The sequence below is a fragment of the Heloderma suspectum genome, chromosome 2, assembly GCF_057233095.1.
Source record: "Heloderma suspectum isolate Gila_16-S chromosome 2, 16-S_ref, whole genome shotgun sequence".
NCBI classification, from domain to species: Eukaryota; Metazoa; Chordata; class Lepidosauria; order Squamata; family Helodermatidae; genus Heloderma; species Heloderma suspectum.
This window is the reverse complement of record NC_139459.1, coordinates 161,873,547-161,893,832: the sequence shown is the minus strand read 5'-3', so window position 1 is coordinate 161,893,832 and position 20,286 is coordinate 161,873,547. Positions and strand designations below refer to the sequence as shown.

The following is a 20,286-nucleotide window of genomic DNA, read 5'->3' as shown; positions in this document are numbered from 1 at the left end:
AATCATATCCCTTATGAATATACAGTGGAGGTGAGGAATAGATTTCAGGGATTAGACCTGATAGACAGAGCGCCTGAGGAACTATGGATGGAGGTCTGTAACATTGTTCAGGAGGCAGCAACTCAATCCATCCCAAAGAAAAAGAAATGCAAGAAAGCAAAGTGGCTGTCTGATGAGGCTTTACAAGTAGCTGAGGAAAGAAGGGAAGTGAAAAGCAAGGGAGAAAGGGGAAGATATATCCAACTGAATGCAGATTTCCAGAGAATAGCAAGGAGAGACAAGAAGGCCTTCTTAAATGAACAATGCAAAGAAATCGAGGAAAGCAATAGAATGGGAAAGACTAGAGATCTTTTCAAGAAAATCGGAGATATCAAGGGAATGTTTTGTGCAAAGACGGGCATGATAAAGGACAAAGAAGGCAGGGACCTAACAGAAGCAGATGAGAGTAAGAAGAGGTGGAAAGAATACACAGAAGAACTATACAGGAAAGATCTGAATGTCCCTGATAGCCATGATAGTGCGATCACTGAACTTGAGCCGGACATCCTAGAGAGTGAAGTCAAGTGGGCCTTAGGAAGCATTACTAACAACAAAGCTAGTGCAGATGACAGCATTCCAGCTGAGCTATTTAAAATCCTAAAAGATGATCCTATTAAAGTGCTGCACTCAATATGCCAACAAATTTGGAGCACTCAACAGTGGCCACAAGACTGGAAAAGGTCAGTTTACATTCCAATTCCAAAGAAGGGCAATGCCAAAGAGTGTTCAAACTACTGTACAATTGCGCTCATTTCACATGTCAGCAAGGTGATGCTCAAAATCCTACAAGCTAGGCTTCAGCAGCATGTGAACCAAGAACTACCGGAAGTACAAGCTGGGTTTCGAAGAGGCAGAGGAACTAGAGATCAAATCGCCAACATTCGCTGGATCATGGAGAAAGCAAGAGAATTCCAGAAAACGTCTATTTCTGCTTCATTGACTACACTAAAGCCTTTGGTTGTGTGGATCACAACAAACTGTGGCAAATTCTGAAAAAGATGGGAGTACCAGACCACCTTACCTGTCTCCTGAGAAACCTGTACGAGGGTCAAGAAGCAACAGTAAGAACCAGACATGGAACAACCGATTAGTTCAAAATTGGGAAAGAAGTACGACAAGGCTGTATATTGTCGCCCTGCTTATTTAACTTATATGCAGAATACATCATGAGAAATGCCGGGTTGGATGAATCACAGGTCGGAATTAAGATTGCCGGGAGAATTATCAACAACCTCAGATACGCAGATGATACCACCCTAATGGCAGAAAGCGTAGAGGATCTAAAGAGCCTCTTGTTGAGGGTGAAAATGGAGAGTGCAAAAGCTGGTTTGAAACTTAACATTAAAAAAACGAAGATCATGGCATGTGGCCCCATCACTTCCTGACATATAGAAGGGGAAGAAATGGAAGCAGTGACAGATTTTATTTTCTTGGGCTCCAAGATCACCGCAGACGGTGACTGTAGCCATGAAATTAAAAGACGCTTGCTCCTTGGGAGGAAAGCTATGGCAAACCTAGACAGCATAGTAAGAAGCAGAGACATCACCTTGCTGACAGAGATTCGTATAATCAAAGCTATGGTTTTCCCAGTAGTAACGTATGGCTGTGAGAGCTGGACTATAAGGATGGCCAAGCGCCGAAGAATTGATGCCTTCGAACTGTGGTGCTGGAGAAGACTCTTACGAGTCCCCTGGACTGCAAGGAGGTCAAATCAGTCAATCCTAAAGGAAATCAACTCTGACTGCTCATTGGAAGGACAGATACTGAAGCTGAAGCTCAAATATTTTGGCCACCTAATGCGAAGAGAAAACTCCCTGGACAAGACTCTGATGCTGGGAAAGATTGAAGGCAAAAGGAGAAGGGGACGGCAGAGGATGAGATGGCTAGATAGCATCACCGATGCAATGAATATGAATTTGAGCACACTCCGGGAGAGAGCAGAGGACAGGATGGCCTGGCGTGCTATGGTCCATGGGGTCATGAAGAGTCGGACATGACTTAAACGACTGAACAACAACAAAGGAAATACATGAAATGGTTTCACATTTGTTGACAGGAGCCAAAATATTATTTGTTACTAAACTGAGAAGCAGTGAAGTACCTGCTCTTAAGATATGGCTACTTAAAATTTGGAATACTGCAGAGATGGCAAAAATGACAGAGTATATCTACTTAGGAGATAGGATAAAAGTGATAGAATTTTTCCATGGAAATTGTCTTATAATTTGTTAGTTTCATGCAAAGAATATATGGCTTGGGTATAGATATATATTGCATATTTAATACGTTATGAGTGAATATGGAAATCTATTCTGAGTATTATTAGGACATATATTTATATGAAAGTAGTTGGGATTCATGAATATCTATAATTATTTGTTTTAGAGTGTAATCCTATGCACGTTTAGAAAGAAAAAAGTTCTACAACTACCAGCATGGCAGGCTTTATTTTGTCTAAACATGCAATGCAAGGGTGGGTAACATCCAGAGCTCTGGGGGCCATTTTTGCCCCTGGATGCCCCCACCCTCCCAGCATGGGCCACAGCTCACAGGGGGCATCTCTATGCCAGCCTAAAATCGTGCATTTAAAACTTTTTAAATGCAGCATCACAATGATGCCCTTTTTCACCCACTTCCTTTCCCCCACTCCTTCTCCCCATATCTGAGTCTTCCATTATCTTTCATTGATTTCGCTCCTCTTCTTGCCACTTTTCCTCTTTTCATGGAGGAAACTGAAGCAGAACATGACAGGGGTGATTTGATAGCTCATTATCTGCAATCTATTTAAAAACAGAACAAGGGGCATTTAGTGCAGGAGATGCCTTGGATGATCATGGCATCATGTAAAGAACGCGCAAACTTCTGTGAAGGAGTAATTTCAATCGCACAATAAAAGCTCCGTGTGAAGAAGCCAGGGTGCTCCCCCAAAACCGAAATGCTGAAATTAACAGTTTGCTGCTGAAATTCAGCAGCAAACCACCCCATAGCATTACAGAGTGCTACAGTAGTTCAACTGTACAGAGCCCCCAAAGGGCCAAACTTAGACTGCAAACAATTTGGGTGGTGTATTTTTAAATTTTTGTTTTTCTTTTTTAAAATTTTGGGGTGGCAGCAGGTGGGGGGGTGCAACGGGTGTGAGGGGGCACATGCAGCACTCAAGCCATGTGTTGCCCACCACAATGCATAGGATTGTACCCTTAATGACTGTTTAAATATAATTTTGTATATTGGCTTCTTAAATATTCTTGTTCATTTGTGAATATTAGTGGCTATTAACAGGCTTGTTTGTGGCTTTTTAATGTCGTATCAATGGATTTTTATTACTTTATACTTATTAATGTCATATGTGTATTTAGTTGTGGTGTTTTATTAGGAATAGAGGTAATATTTTAAAAGAAACTAAGGGGATCCTAGGAATTGTTGGACTTTTTCCTGTCTAAACATGCATATAAGACTGGTATTTGTAGGGCAGATAGGAGATGGGATATAGGTTGGACATGTGGATGTGTTGGTTATGTGAGTAATTTTCCCATTCACACACACAAGTGCCTATGTGACAAGTAGACTTGAATCCTTTCTATGCTGAGTCAGGCTTTTCAGTATTTTCCCATTACTGTTGCTTCTGCTTTATCAGGGAATGTTGTTATGAAGGTGCCAAAGGGCGCTGGCTGTAAAAGCTTGTACGCATGCTCACATTTAGCAGCGTTTCACCAATCAGGTTGTTATAAATCAATCCTCTCCTCCTTGTTAAGTAATATTTACATGTGAGTATAAAAAATGTTTATGCTTGTTGTTAGAGTCCAGTCTAGGGCCATTCTGACTGTACCACACCTTGGTGTTCTGTGGGGGTTGCGCAACAATAAACCGACATCTGCTTGAATCCTGTTTGCTTCCAAGGGAGAAAGCATTTTCTGCAACAATTTGGAGGTTCCACTGAGATTGCAACACCGCAGGAGGAGCCGCCGCCTACTGCCGGTTCCACGGGGACCTGGTGAGTGTGCACCTCACAGGACCATTGTTCCCTGCCAGTATTTCCCCAGGAACTGACTGCGGACAGTCAGTATATTCTATGTGGGTCTGCAATTGAACCCTTTTTGGTTTACGGATGCCTGGTCTGGTGGGAGGTTAGGACTGTCTCTTTGAAGCCAGTGTCTCGTCTGAAATCTGTTGCCCGTTGTGTGAATGTGCTGGTAGAGGTGACTGAGTCCGGCTTAGTCCCTCAGTGGTTTTGTCCAGGCAATTTTGCCTGCCACCCTCCGAAGGGTCCCCAGACCAGGAGGGAAAAAGATATGGTGTGAAAGTGCCCTGGTTGTGTCTCTGGCATGCAGACTTAGCTACAGTGGTCTGCTTTTTCCTCCCATTGTGTTAACTGGCTTCCTGGTGAAGACATGGGGTCTTCACGTTCTTCCTGGTGAAGACAGGGGGTCTTCAGGTTAAAAAGTGGTATCACCCCTTCCTCCCAAGGGTATGCTGGCTTATTACATGTACATACATTACAGTCCTGGTACATGTAGGTTTCTGGATATATGGCATTATTATACTAGAGATGATCCCCCAAAACAATTCCCTGCAGAAGGAACTTAATTTGCATGGTGCCTTGGAATCCAAAGCATCCAAGATGCACCAGAACCAATGGGATGCAGTTTTTTTATTGGTATGCGGAAGCTGCAGTTCAAATGGCTAACCTTTCACTAAGCAGATAATTGTCCTCCTCTCCTAGAAGAGAGAGGGAAAAGAAAAGGATCCTTTTGGGGGGATATATTAAAAGTCATGTTATCATCTGGCAGCAGTTTTAGTAAAAATCAAGCACTGTACAACTGAAAAAATTAAAGAAAAAATACAATGGGTCTGAATTTAACATGTTAAGTCACTAGTGAGATTCCACTGGGCCTGGTGGAATATCACATCATTGACTTGAAGGCTTGATCCATGTAAAATAGACAAAGCAGCCCCTTTGGCTGATCACCTTCTAAAGAAAATTTGAGACAGCTTTGCTGAAATAACACATCAGAAACAGGCAAAGCAAAGCAATGTGCTAGATATATTGAGATAGAGAGTTGAAAACCAAATTCCAGAATGTGTGAAAATCAAAGCAGTGCTGCGGTGTGTGAATGATTAAGAGTTTGAGAAGAATGAACGTTCAATCCCTAAGTGTGTATTTTAAGATGAAGGGGTGCACGCTAAGGGATGCCTGCCAATCTAGCTGTTAGAAAGCAGCTTAAAAACACTATACAAGAGGGCTAAATGACTTCACAGCCTAACTTGCAGAAAAGACAGGTGAAGGGTTAAAGCTTGGTGCATAGAAAAGAAAGTTTTATGTAAAAGTTTGAAACATGATCTGCAAGACAGGCAGGTCAGAGAGAAGATTTCTCTTCCCAAAGAAAGAGAAGATTGTAATAGCTCACCTCTGGGCTGTTACATATGTTACATATCAAGTTTACTGCATTCTTTAATTTGTTACTAACATTGCCTTGTAGAAGGTTTTTAGGCCTAGTAAGATACCGTCGGCAGTGAGTCTTAGACTCTGTCGTTATTGCACAACCCTTACGAGAACTGCTAAAGAAAAACGTAGGAGATCCCCTCCCTTGAGAAGAAAGGCATCAGTATGCCTTTGAAGAATGAAAATGCACATTGTTACAAGCCCCAGCATTGGCCCTACCAGACTACAAGAGACCAGTCTTGTGTTACCTACATTGTCCACTGTTGTATGATTGTGTGATTGTGTCTGGTGGCAAAACTGGGTATATTCTGGTGAGCCTGCGGTCTCCAACGGGCATTCTGCCTGATGTCCTTCAAAAGCCCCAAGGCTAGAAGGAAAAAGCCAAGGACTGTATGTCTCTCTGTTCAAATTCCCACGGGGTCTGTTAGTTCAAAAGCGCGCCCTGTTTCTTTCCCTCCCAAAAGGTACCTCAGCATGTTTTATGTGCACACAGTATCAGAAGCGAACTTGCAAGAGACAATTTCAATAAACAGTTTCCCACTGAAGGAACCTTTGATAAGGACAAAATTGTCCATCTCAGAGGAACTTTAGGAAGCTGCAGCAGCAGAACACCTGACACCTAGTGATCTGCATGTTTAATTGGTTAAAGGAGGCCTCCAAAGGAAATACTGATTCCCAGCTAGTGTCCTGGGAAGATTCTTGAAGAAGAAGAAAAAAAGAAGAGGAAAAATGCTGATCTCCTTAAGAGAAAGCCACCCCTATCTCATGTAAAAAATAAATAAATAAATGAACTTAATAGAGAAAAATAAGGTCCTTTAGAATTTTGGAGATGAAGACAATCTCTTGTTGTTTCAGTCTTGTTAGGCTTAAAAGAAGAAACAAGCCCAAGCACAGGCTTTGCCAAGGGCGTGTGCTGAATTGTGTGCTATTGTAAAAAGGTGTCACAGGTTGGCATATACCATACAGTACGGGAAAGGCAACATTGTAGCTTAGGCTGCACTTGTGTGTTTACCAGAAAGAAGGTGTTTTTGAACAAAATAATGCAAGTAAAACTGAATGTTTGTGGAGAGGTAGTATATGTGCTGAAATTGTTACCGTAAAAATGGGATTTTTATATGGTTAAAGTAAGTGTACACTTTTGCTGAAAGTCACTGGTGACAAGCAAGTAGACAGAAAGTGTAGAGGGCACCAGGTTGGGGAAAGCTGGAGTAGAGGCTTGTGGAAATCAGAGTGTGGTAGAAATGTTGCAAAGCATAGTGAACTAATGAAGGTCAAGCGAGAGTTGCACAGGCAGTGAAAGAGGAGTTGCTTTGTGTGTAGAACTGATAGCCACAAATCGTTTATGGGTCAGGATGTACCCTAAACTGGAAGGTTTCAGTTTAGTGAGTTGCTTAAGAATATGTGCTTTTGTTCCACTGACACAAGAAGTGTATACTGAATTACTTCTTTTTTTATGCTGTTGCTGTATAGTTTAATCTCTGAGCATGTGCAGATGTCTTTCTGACTATGCTGTTGCAACTCCTTATAAGTGCTTTGAATCAGTTAGCCTCTCCCTCAAGTAGCTGAGCTCATTGCTCTAAAGTCAAAAACTGTCGATATCTATACTGACTCTTGTCTGAGGAAAGAATTCCTCACCAATGCTTGCAAGCTATTCAACTTGAAACCTTGTCCCGTCCTGACTTATCTGACATTCCATTTCAAAACCCTGATTGAGAACTCTTTGTTGATGGGTCCTGTATGCATGACCAAACTGGTAATCTTGTTGCTGGGTACAATGTTGTGACACCTTTTGAGCTCATTGAAAGCAGCCCACTACCCACGGTTGCTTCAGCTCAAATAGCAGAACCCATAGCCCTGACTAGAGTGTGTCAATTATATGAAGAGTTAACTGTAAATATTTTCACTGACCCACGATATGCTTTTGGAGTAGTTCATGATTTTGGTCAATTATGGGAAAAGAGGGGGTTCATGACTTCTGTGGGAACCCCCATTAAAAATAGAAAATATATTTCAGATTTGTTAGAAGCAGTTATCCTGCCCTCTTCCATTGCTATTATTAAATGTGCAGCTCATACAAATGGGCAAGATGTTGTGTCCCAAATTCCCATGGAATGTAGCAGCCTGCAAAGGCTGCTACACAAATATCTTGTTGATCTTTGGGACCTCAGCATAGCCCAAGATTTTGCCCCAAAATAATGAAAAATCCAAGTAGAATCACACAGGTTATACTTTACACTCCGACTTTCCTTGGCACTCCCCAGACAGCTGCTTGGTAGTGCCTAGGTCACTCCATTTTTTCTTGGCCAACATGCTTCATTCCCTTTCGCAAGCCGGCAAGGAGGGATAGGCCATCTGTCTACGTTGTGTCACCTGTCAGTCCCACAATGTAGGACATCCTGTGAAGGTTGCGTGGGGGTATAGAGGTCTCCCAGAAGGTCAGTTTTTACATCTGCAAATGGATTTTATTGAAATGCCCAAGTGTTGTGGGTTTGAATATGTGTTAGAAATTGTGTGCCTGTTTTCTGGATGGGGGTAGAGGCATCCCCTTGCAGGACGGCAGACACTAGCACAGTGACTAAGAAACTTTTGAACTTTGTAACTCCTACTTGAAACAGGTGTGCAAGGTGATGAATGTTTCCCAACACTTTCACTGCCCATATCACCCCCAAAATTCAGGAAATGTAGAGAGAACAAATGGGATACTGAAGAGCAAAACGTCAAAGTTATGTTTTGAACTGAACTCTGATTGGGTAACTATTTTGCCATTAGCCCCGATGTCTATGAGGGCCACCCCAAACAGAAAACACCACTTGTCTCCATATGAAATTATCACTGGCAGGCCAATGAGACTGTTGTCCTCACCTCCTGGATAGGAGGACTCTACCTACACTAGTGCATTGACCATAGACTATTGTAAGAAATTAATGAAATGTGTTAAGAACTTGCATTCCCAGGTTGAAGAAACACATCTATTGCACCCCAGTCATGAGCAGTGTCACAGCCTGGAAGTTGGAGATTGGGTCTATGTGAAAAGACATCGAAGTATAATTGCCTAGAGCCCAGGTGGATGGGCCCTCGCCAGGTACTGTTCACCACTCATACAGCAGTAAAACTAGAAGGAATACCTACCTGGATACATGCTTCCCAGTGTAAATGTGCACCTGCACCAAGGCCGGTTGCACAAGACAGCGTTGCCCCAGCATCGCACTCAATAAGGAGCACCGCAGGTCAAGGACCAGAAAACCTGACCCAGAAGCATGCGGGTTCCTGGTTGGTCGAGCCTGTTAGAGATTTGAAGTTGAGGATTTGCTGGCCTGGCACCGGAACCCCAAGTCCAGAAGTAGATGACAGCGAGAAGCAGACAGCTCAGCCCAAGGCCAACAAAGACAGCTCCTCTGAAGACGAGTGGGATGAGTTTCTTATGAAAGAAGAAATCGCAGAGCCAGGTGGAGTCCTAGATCAGAGGCGACAAGAGTGGGAAGAGTCCAGACACGCTAAGAGGCGAAAGTAAAGAGAAGTACAGACAACGAAATCTTTAAAAGTGCCTGAAGAGGCACGGCAAAATAATACTTGCTGAGTTGCTGAGAGGAAAGGTAATACTTCTGTATTAGGTTGTTATGTAGTTCTGTTAATGTTTGGATAATGTTTGGATGCTATATTTGTATATGTAACACATATTTGATGTTGGCTGGTGATATGCATAATTTAAAAATTAAAATAAAAAGGAAAAGAAATAAAATCTCAAAAATAGAAAATTAGTAACTTCAGTAAATGCTGGGGTGAGCAGAATGTCCTCCTAGCCATGAGGAGAATAGAAGTTCACCAGGCAAGAACTTTATTTTCTCCCTTCGTGTACAGGAGGACATTCCTGATTAGACATCCCTAGGAGGAGGAACTCGGCGCCCAAATACCCCTGTACATAGGAAGTCTTAGTACTTAAGCACTAACTGAAGGGCTCAATAATCAAAGGCCACATCAGCTAAGACAAATGTATCAATCTTGTAGTCCCTCATGAATAAATGAGGCTCAAGTAACTCTCTGCAAATTTCCTCTGGGGGGCACTTTCTGAAAATGCCCCCCAGCGGAATGTGCCAAAATAATTTTGCAGGCTTGCAAATTATTATTCATTTATTTGATTTGCACCCCACCTTTCTACCAAGAAAGTTGCACTCAATGTGGTTTACAATCATAGATAAATAAAACTTGATTAAAACAATAATAAAACAAACACAGCTAAAACCACCACAATAACAGAATAAAAGCATCACCCAACCCAATAGTCCTGCTTATATGCCAATGGTCTACTTGAATAAAAATGTCCTTGTTTACCAGCAAAAAGACAGCAGAGAGGCAGACAACCTAGCCTCCTTCAACAGGGAGTTCCACAGCTTGGGAGCAGCCAAGAAGGCCCTCTCTTGCATCACCACCAAATGTGCCTCTGAAGATGGTGGTACAACAATAAGGGCCTTTCCTGAAGAACTTAAAACCCGGGCCGACTCATCTGTCCTTCAGGTAGATGAAGAGTATGCACGATGAATAGTATGCAAGGACTATACGTTCCCTCAACCAGTGGGAGACAGTAGAAACTGATACCTTTTTATCAAGTGTGGGCATTTTAAAAGAGACAAAGGGGTAGGGCTGTTCTGATGTCTGATCTCCCTGAATTTCTCAGTGTTTGGGGCAATCATAAGTTGTGGCAAAAAGGCACCTGAAAATCAGTGCAGAAGTTCAGGAGTACCTGCATATCATAGTACGACGTGATGTGTGGACATTGTTCCTCCCCCCCCAAAACACATACTTTTTAATTTATTTTAGAAGTGAAGCTGTGGCTCAACTAAGCACCCACAAGCACCACAGCTTTCACATCCCTTGTACTTTGAAAATATCTGGGGTCAGTCACTATTGTCTCAGGGGAGAAGAAGAAAAGATGGCTTCCGCCAGCAGCAGGTGCTCAGCTAAGCCATGATTTCATTTTTAAAATGAAAAAAGTGGGGGAAAGGAAGTCCTTAGACCACCTCATACTACAATATGTAAGTATTACCCTTCCCAAAAGGCCTTAGACTATCTCCCCAATACAAATAGCAAAGAATTTCTCCCCACCCCCTTCGTTTGGAAGAAAGCTACGACAAAATGTGTGTGGGAACTTTGCACAACCTTGAAAGAAAGGGAGCTGTGTTGTTGCTGGGTTTGATGCGATCGACATAGAATTTAATGGCACAGCAAACATCCAAGGAGTGCTACTCCTGTTCTCTAAAGAAGTGAGCTGCATTTAGATAAAATAATACCAAAATTAATTCCTGCACACTATGAGTTTTTCTCACACGGCTGTTAATCCACTCTATCCACTTTTGCTTTCGTCACAGAATTGACATCTGAGCACTACATGAAGAGCGTTTCCTTTCCTGATTTTCCACAACATAATCTCTAGGTGGCACTGTGATATAGCAGAATAGCGCAATTACACAAGTGGAAAAAGTATTTTCTTTCTCTTTCACAAATAATACTGCATTTCCCCTGCTCTAAAAAAAAAAATGCAGAAAGTGCTCTTTAAAAACAGAAGAAAAGGTGGAGGATCATGATGTTGTCCAAAGAACTCGTAAACACCCGTGACTGGGGAATGATGAGCGCACAATAAATGCCTTGTGTAGAAAAGCTCTATGAAAGGCTGAATTAATTTTATCTGCAAAGGAAAGATCAGGACAGAGGATAACACCACCATTTTGGAAAATGCAAATTTCTGGCTCCAGTCTCTAAAACCCTGCCTGATGAGGTAACTACCACCAGAAAAATTGTTCTGAGGAGCAGTAACTTCAGGGAAGCAGCTCCAAGACCTTCAAACAGGTTTCAAGGAAGAGCTCTGAGAACCATGTTCAGACTTCCAAGAAGACATACAGTGAACTGGAGGTGGAGATATCAGGGAAGAAGCTCAAAGGAATTTCTTAATTAACGGATGAGAAGCAATGATGAGCTGTCCTCCAGACCCTACAATGATTCTGGAAAGAGCAGAAACCTATTTGTCTTTCCAAGGCATTTGGAGGAACTTTGGGGGTCTTGTGCCCCCTCCGTCTGTCTGTTGACATAAACCTTGGCACAGATGTGGTCCATATGAGCAAGGACATCTCTAGAGTGGAGTCTTGAAACAAAGGCTTTCCAGGCAAAAACAAACAAACAAACCTGAAGTTCTAAGAAATGTTTGCTGCAGGAGGCCACTTTCTGGGATTGGCCTTTGGGCAATTGCCTCCTTGCAGCGGGCTCCCTAGACTAGCATCAACTGTCGCTACAGTCTTGGTTGATGGAACTAGGAGGGAACTCCATGTCAAGATGGCTTCCTTTGACAATCAACTCAAAGATTTGCAAAGGTGGAAGCAAGGATTAAAGCAAGATGGGATTTGGTCTTGAAAGAATAATAGAAAAGTTTGAAGAGGTCTGAAGGGAAGATGAGACCACAAAAGATAGTACATGGTAGACATCATCATTCAACAATGAATGGATAAAAAGCAGCTGTAAACGCCAAAACAAAGACAGCTGCATCAATGTTTATGGTTCCCAAGAATGTCTCTTTATCAAGGGTAACTCTTATTAACTTCCAAACAATGCTTAGAACTCATGGCTGCTAACTCACTCCATGTGTGAGTTGCCCTTGATAAAGAGTCATTCTTGAAACCATCAGGAACCATAAACGTGAGTGCAGCTGTTTTTTTGCCTCTAGAAATTATCATTCCCAGCAGTCTTACAAGGGACTGCAGACAAACTGAGTGACTCCTTTTGATCTTTGAGCTAAAACTGATAACATTAAAATGCTCTCTTCCAAGAGAGAAATCCTGTTGAGGCTGATGTTTAGGGCTACTTCCAGACATGTGCAATCACCCTGCCTCAATCATGGAGCTTTACCGAGGGGCGGGGGGGCAGACATTGTTGTCATCCACTTGTAATCCTCCTGTGTTTTCCTACTGCTTCCTCCACCTTTTTTATCACCACAGAAAATCCCACACTGGAGGCATTCAATCCCAAGAACTCTTTCTTGTTGGTCACTGCTAGCTCTGATCCCATCAGGGTATACTTGAAGTTGGGATTTTTTGCCCCAACATGCATCACTTTACACTTGCTTACATTGAACCATATTTGCCATTTAGATGCCCATTCTCCCAATTTGGAGAGATCCTTTTAGAGCTCCTCACAATCCCTTTTTGTTTTGACCACCCTCAATAATTTAATGTCATCTGCAAACCTGGCCACTTCACTGCTCCTTCCTAGCTCCAGATCATTTATGAATAAATTGAAAAGCACTGGTCCTAATACAGATCCCTGTGGGACTCCACTATTTACATCCCTCCTTTGGGAGAATTTACCATTTATTCTTACTCTCTGCTTTCTGTTCTTTAACCAGTTACTGATCCATTGGAGGACCTCTCCTCTTATTCCATGACTGCTAAATTTTGGTGAGGGACTTTATCCAAAGCCTTTGGTGAGGGGCTCTACCAAAAGACTTTTGGAAGTCCAAGTAAGCAGTGTCTACCAGATCACCCCTGTCTACATGTTTATTGACACTCTCAAGAACTCTAAAATTTAGTGAGTCACGACATACCGGTAAGGAAGCCATGTTGATTCTTTTTTTAGCAGGGTTTGTCCTTCTATATGCTTACTAATTTTATCTTTAATAATGCTTTCAACCAACTTACCCATAACAGACGTTAAGCAAGCCGACCTGTAATTTCCCAGATCCCCCCCAGGTCCCTTTTTAAAAATTGGTGTTACATTGGCCATCTTCCAGTCCTCTGGTACAGAGGCTGATCTTAGGGAAATGTTGCATACTTTTGTTAGAAGATCAGTAATTTCATATTTGAGTTTTTTGAGAACTCTAAGATGGATACCATCTGGTCCTGATTTATTTACTTTCAATTTGTCAATAAGGTCGAGAAGTCCATCTTTTGTCACCACTATTTGCTTTAGTTCTTCAGACTCCCTTCCTGAAAACATCAGTTCAGGCATAGGTACCTGTCCTATATCCTCTGCATTGAAGGCCAATGAGAAGAATTCATCTTTGAAATCTCCTTGTGCTCCTTTAGTACTCCTTTAACTCCATTGTCATCCAATGGTCCAACTTCCTCCCTAGCTGGTTTTCTGCTTCTGATATATTTAAATAATTCTGTATTGTTGGCCTTGATATTGTTAGTGATACGCTCTTCAAAATGCTTTTTCGCATCTGTTATTGTCTGCCTGCATCACCTTTGTGCAAGCTTGTGCTCCCTTTTGTTTTCCTCATTTGGGCAAGACTTCCATTTTCTGAAGGAAGACTTCTTTTCTCTAATAGCTTCCTTGGCACTGCTTGTTAACCATACTAGTGACCTCTGGGACTTGGTACTGCCTTTCCTAACCTGTGGTATACCTTTTAGCTGAGCTTCTATTATTGTGGTTTGAATAACCTCCAAGCATTTTGAAGGGATTTAACCCTCTTGACTCTCCCTTTCAGCTTTACTCATTTTAGAGAAGTTTCCTCTTTCCACATGCTATAGCTAGCTCTGATGTTTGAGACCATCCAGCAGATTTCCATCTTCAAGGCATCTATGTAATCACAGAATCATAGAATAGTAGGGTTGGAAGGGGCCTATAAGACCATCGAGTCCAATCCCCTGCTCAATGCAGGAATCTAATTCAAAGCATCCCTGACAGATGGCTGTCCAGCTTCACCTTGAATGCTTCCAGTGTGGGAGAGCCCACTACCTCCCTAGGTCATTGGTTCCATTGTTGTATTGCTCTAACAGTCAGGATGTTTTTCCTGTTGTTCAGCCGGAATCTGGCTTCCTGAAACTTGAGCCCATTATTCTGTGTCCTGCACTCTGGGATGATTGAGAAGAGATCCTGGCCTTCCTCTCTGTGACAACCTTTCAAGTAGGTTGTCAGATGGAAGCATATGCTAAAAAGACTCCAGTAATATTAATGTTTTAAAGGTTGTCCTTAACAGATCTGGGGAGATGAGGAAGAGAGATTAATTCATTTTCCCTTATCAAGGCAGCCCTAGCAAATAATGAAGACATTGCGGAACCTGAAAGGACCAACACTAAAACCTCAAACCCTCACTTTCAGCTCTTGAATCATTCTAATCAGAAGTTATCTATCCAAATAAGAGGGCAGAATAGTTTTAGAAGTTAAGGCAGACTCCAAAGCATCCACTTTATGAACTTTCAAATCAACTAAAGTATCCTTGGGTAAGGAGTGAGATTTCTTGAACAAGGAAGGATACACATTTTCCCTGAGAACTCACTCCATTCTTTTCCGATGGCAGATGGTGTAGGAAAAGCAAGTTCTATTCTAACAGTTTGGGAGGATTTGGTGAGTGCTACAGGACTTTCTGGAACATTTAAGTGTAGGGGGTAGTATCCAATATAGGCAGTCCCAGCCCCACCAGCCCAGGTCCATGTGGGGCTGTGATATAGTGCTTCTGGGGGCAAGCCCCTATGCGGCTGAAAACGCTGGTTTCTGGAAGATCATGCCCCTTTCAGAAACGAGCATTTTTGTGCTCATTGGGGCTTCCCCTGGAAATGTTATATCGTGGCCATTTGCTATAGGGGCTGTGCACACACCACCCATATTGTATACTACAGGGTATCTACAGCCTTACTAAGGAAACTTTGAAAATATTCCAGAACGGAAACTGTTCTGCCTAGAGTGCTCACCTTCCCCCACAAACTATTCCTCCTTTCAACAGATAGAGCCTGTAGCATCAACTAAGGTAAAAGAACAAGGAGCCTTGAGGGGAGCAGTCCCCTAGGCTTTTGGGGGAGTGGGGCTGGAGAGCTGTGAGAATGGAAAGACGATTCCCTCTTAAGGAGTGAGATACCCTGAGAGATTATCAACACAGAGTGTAGTGACAGGGAAGGCACTTTGCCCCCAACATTGCCTTGAGAAGGAGAAAATGGATAGACAGACCTAGCCTGACTTCTGGTCATACCCCTAGAATGGATTCTGCTTTAAGAACAGGAGGAAGGCTGTCTCTGACGTTAGTTTCTGCACAAGGAAGAGTAGCGATGACATCTATGGTGGCTGTTTGACCTTCCATTTCTACTGTGGGAACTGGAATAGGAAGTAAGATTTCTAGGCCTGCTATACTTTGCAGAATTGTGGCAAAAGTGACTGTGGAAATGATCCCTTTCAGCTTAGGCAAAGTGGTAATCAGTGATGGCCTTAAGCCATTTTAAATATCTAGGTTGCACCACTTCTCCTTTTAGAATAGGAGGAGAGGAAGACTTGAGGCTTTGGAAGCTTACTGCCTGGTCACAGCCTTCCAAAGCAATCTGTTTGCTTTGGCTTTCCCAAGTCATGAGTTTGTGTGTGTATGTGTGTGTATGGTCTTTTTTGTTTGTTTTGTTTGTTTTTGTTATTTTGTAAACCTCTTTGGGATTTGTTTCAAATGAGAAGTGGTATATAAATATTTTAAATAAACAAGTTAATAAATAAAATGGCAAGAACACTACCTGGGGTCGAGTCAACTCAATAACCAGAGAAGTGGATGGGACTCAGGTGGTCGCCTTGACCAGTAAAAAGTTCCTCAGAGCCTTATCAGGCTGAGGAAAAAAATGCTTCCCTATGTTGAATCAGAACTTCTTGAAACTACATTTCCCAACAGCCCCTGCTGTGATGTGATTCTCTGAGGTTTGCCTGCTGGTGAGGAAGGAGGGTCAGGAGTGGGTGGGACAATGAGACAGAGCGGACAACAGCCAGGGAGCAGGTCTCTGAGGCCTGGTGAAGCACCAGTGGGAAGTTGGGCAAAGAAGAAGGTCATTTTTGGCAGGTTAGAATAAAATTGAACTTTGGACTGTTGGTAAAAAGCCCTGAACCAGAAGACCTATCGTACCGTTAAAGCTGTGTAGGCCTACTGTTTAACAGGCAAACTGTTACACTGCGCATCCATTCCTTTTGTGTGTGCCATCCTCTAAGACTGAAAACCTTGCCTGTTTACCTACCCATAAAATCACTGTTGTTTCTACCTATGAGTCAGAGTGATTGCTGATACCCACCAGGGTTAGTACTGAGGTTACTAACACTGAAGTGCATTCAGCACTTGCTTTCAGTCCCTGATCAAACAGGCACGCTACCAATTTATACGTTCAATTACCTTGGTGGCAGAAGTGTGATTTCAGACATACAGACTTTCAAGGACTGTGTTATATGTGGAAATGGACCACTCTAATAACTAGAGTGTTCAAGTCCTCTAGTTGTTAGAGTCCTACTGATGGAATTGCACAAGGCAATGGAGACAAGCAGCTATAGTGGCCTATTTTCATGCCAGAGGCATATTCTGGAAATAGTCAAAGCCAGATGGATCAATCACTTTGAATGTGCTGCACACATAAATATGACGTTTGATTTCCTTGGCCTTCTACTGCAAGGTAAAACCCAAGAAATATTTGAAGGACTAACACAAGGGGAACTGGGAACCTAAACTTCAGTCAGGGATGCCTTGCAGCAGTCAGAACCTGAGTAGAATCAAGCAGCTTTCAGTAACAGGAGGCAAGAGGAAAAGGAATCTGTCCAAGATGGTGGGTATGCCCTGAAACATCTGCTGCCAAGGCTTTCCTAAACTATTATGGCAGCATGAGGAACTGTGTCTTGCCAAAAACAAAGGTCTGAATGTGGAGAGCACCCCAAAAGCAGGATGCAGAGAACATTTGGCAGTGTTCTGCATTCTAGCAGAATGATGTATAGAGACAGATTTTTTAGCTGTGTACTTAGCCTTCCAGATGTTTTGGACTTCAGCACCCATCAGCCCCAGTCAACATGGTCAGTGGTCAAGTATGATGGAAGTTGTCATCCAAAATGTCTGGAGGGCACCTGGGTTGCCTACCCCTGCTTTAGGATAATGTTTTCTTGGAGTTGTGGGGGTACCTTTGCTTGTGTCCGACATGTTTATGCTGCTTTGGTGGGGGAAACTGAATAAACTGTGTGTGAGAAAGCTTTTATCGAGATAAATAAATTTAGGTCCTAGGTTTCCTGAAAGATGGCCTGAGTCAGTATAATTAACAGAAAGAAGATAATATTGACTCTGAACGCAGCTTTTGGTTCTATTACAAGGATATGGATTAAGCAATTTGTACTAGTAAATTTGATTTCTTGTGAAATTTTTGTGTCAGCTACAATTGGCTCCTTGAATCATTCAGTACTATTTCAGTTCTATGATTGCGTGGTCATAGAATCATAGAATAGTAGGGTTAGAAGGGGCCTACAAGACCATCGAGTCCAACCCCCTGCTCAATGCAGGAATCCAAGTCAGAGCATCCCTGACAGATTACTGTCCAGCCTCGTCTGGAATGCCTCCAGTGTGGGAGAGCCCACCACCTCCCTAGGGAATTGGCTCCATTGTCGTACTGCTGTAACAGTCAGTAAGTTTTTCCTGATGTTCAGCCAGAATCTGGCTTCCTGTAACTTGAGCCCATTATTCTGTGTCCTGCATTCTGGGATGATGGAGAAGAGATCCTGGCCTTCCTCTCTGTGACAACCTTTCAAGGACTTGAAGAGCGCTATCATATCTCCCCTCAGTCTTCTCTTCTCAAGGCTAAACATGCCCAGTTCTTTCAGTCTCTCTTCATAGGGCTTTGTTTCCAGTCCCCTGATCATCTTCGCTGCCCTACTCTGAAACCTCTCCAGCTTGTCTGCATCCTTCTTAAAGTGTGATGCCCAGAATGGGACACAGACAGTACTCCAGATGAGGCCTAACCAGTGCTGAGTAGAGGGGAACTAGTACTTCCCAGGATTTGGAAGCTATGCTTCTATTAATGCAGCCCCAAAGAGCATTTGCCTTTTTTGCAGCCACATCACACTGTTGGCTCATATTCAGCTTGTGATCTACAACAATTCCAAGATCCTTCTCGCTTGTAGTGTTGTTGAGCCATGTATCCCCCATCTTGTAACTGTGCATTTGGTTTCTTTTTCCTAGGTGCAGAACTTGGCATTTATCCCTATTAAATGTCATTACGTTGTTTTCTGCCCAGTGCTCCAGTCTATCAAGATTACTTTGAATTTTGTGTCTGTCTTCCAAAGTATTAGCTATCTCGCCCAATTTTGTGTCATCTGCAAATTTCAACAGCATTCCCTGCATCTTCTCCTCCAAGTCATTAATAAAAATGTTGAAGAACACTGGGCCCAGGACTGAACCCTGCGGTACCCTGCTCGTTACCTCTCCCCAGTTTGAGAAGATCCCATTGATAAGCACTCTTTGAGTCTGATTCTGTAGCCAACTGTGGATCCACCGGATCGTGGTTTCATCTAGCCCACTTTGAGCTAGTTTGCTCATCAGGAGATCATGGGGCACTTTGTCGAAAGCTTTGCTGAAGTCAAGGTATATGATGTCCACAGCATTCCCACAGTCCACAAGGGAGGTTACCTGATCAAAAAATGAGATCAGAATCGTCTGGCTTCGAGTAATCACTGCATTGTTTTCAAGGTACTTACAGATGGATTGCTTTATCATCTGCTCCAGAATTTTCCCAGGGATTGATGTCAGACTGACTGGTCTGTAGTTCCCAGGTTCCTCCTTTTCAACCTTTTTGAAGATAGGGACAACGTTAGCCCTCCTCCAGTCATCTGGCACTTCCCCTGTCCTCCATGATTTCTCAAAGATAATAGTGGCTCTGAGAGCTCTTCTGCCAGTTCCTTTATTACTCTAGGATGCAGTTCATCTGGCCCTGGAGATTTGAACTCATTCAAAGTAATTAGGTGTTCCTTGACCATATGCCTATCGATCTCAAAATGCAGTCCTTGCCCCTTCAGCCTGTATTTCACCTTTTCCAGGGGGCTCATAGATCCTCTTTTGGGAGAAGGCTGAGCCAAGGTTGGAATTGAGCACTTCTGCCTTTTCTTTGTCATCTGTTATCATTTTGCCATCCTTATTTAATAGCTGAACAACCATTTCTTTCCTCTGTCTTTTACTATGCACGTAGCTGAAGAAAGCTTTTTCGTTGCTTTTAGCATCCCTCACTAACCTCAGCTCGTTCTCAGTTTTAGCTTTTCTGACGCCATCCCTGCAATTCTGTGTTACCTGCCTGTACTCTTCCTTTGATGCTTGGCCTTCTCTCCACTTCCTATATGTGTCCTTTTTTGTTTTCAGGTTATCTCTAAGCTTTTTGTGAAGCCACATTGGCTTCTTCTGTTGTCTTCCACCTTTTTTCTTGTGGGAATTGTTTGTAATTGTGCCTTGAGAATTTCCTTTTTTAAAAACTCCCACCCATCTTGGACTCCTTTTCTCATTAGCGTCGCTTGCCATGGGACCTTGCTGATCATTGTTCTGAGTTTATTAAAATTGGCTTTCCTAAAATCCAGGGTACGCGTTTGGCTACACTCAGCTTTTTCCTTTCCTTAGAACCAAGAACTCGAGGATAACATGGTCGCTTTCCCCTAGAGTTCCTGTAACTGCTACTTTACCCACTTAGTCATCTCTGTTGGTTAGGATCAAGTCAAGGATAGCCAATCCTCTAGTTCCTTCCTCTACTTTCTGTAGGAGGAAGTTATCTGCCACACAAGTCAGGAATTTCCTGGAGGGGCCATGTTTTGCAGAATTTGTCTCCCAACAGATGTCGGGGAAATTGAAGTCTCCCATTACTACTACATCATGCTTCCTTGAAACATTGGCTATTTGCTTTTCAAAAGTTTCATCCTTGTCTTCTTGATTGGGTGGCCGGTAGTAGACTGACCGTTCCTTTTATTCTTTGCTCTATTTATTTTAACCCAGATGTTCTCGATGGGGCTACCAAGCTCATCTTCCTGTATGTCTGTGCAGACATATGTCTTTTTCACATATAGTGCAACCCCACCTC

General features: G+C 42.7%; 2 protein-coding genes across 3 annotated transcripts in view; one reads left to right on the top strand and one right to left on the bottom strand.

Moving 5' to 3' along the window:
- MFAP5 (microfibril associated protein 5) overlaps positions 1-20,286 on the top strand; it is an 81,023-nt gene that overhangs the window by 4,025 nt on the left and 56,712 nt on the right. Inside the window, exons 1-2 of one of the 2 annotated variants that reach the window (XM_084835504.1) lie at positions 3,652-3,803; positions 3,937-4,030. Coding sequence is in view for 1 of the 2 variants with exons in the window: in XM_084835501.1 (XP_084691627.1) it covers positions 3,937-4,030 (94 nt within the window). In the remaining variant the exon portion in view is untranslated. Of the gene's footprint in view, positions 1-3,651; positions 3,804-3,936; positions 4,031-20,286 lie in introns of those variants that run through there. The other variant, XM_084835501.1, reaches the window with a different exon arrangement.
- RIMKLB (ribosomal modification protein rimK like family member B) overlaps positions 1-20,286 on the bottom strand; it is a 105,127-nt gene that overhangs the window by 64,020 nt on the left and 20,821 nt on the right. The gene's annotated exons all lie outside the window — the stretch shown is intronic.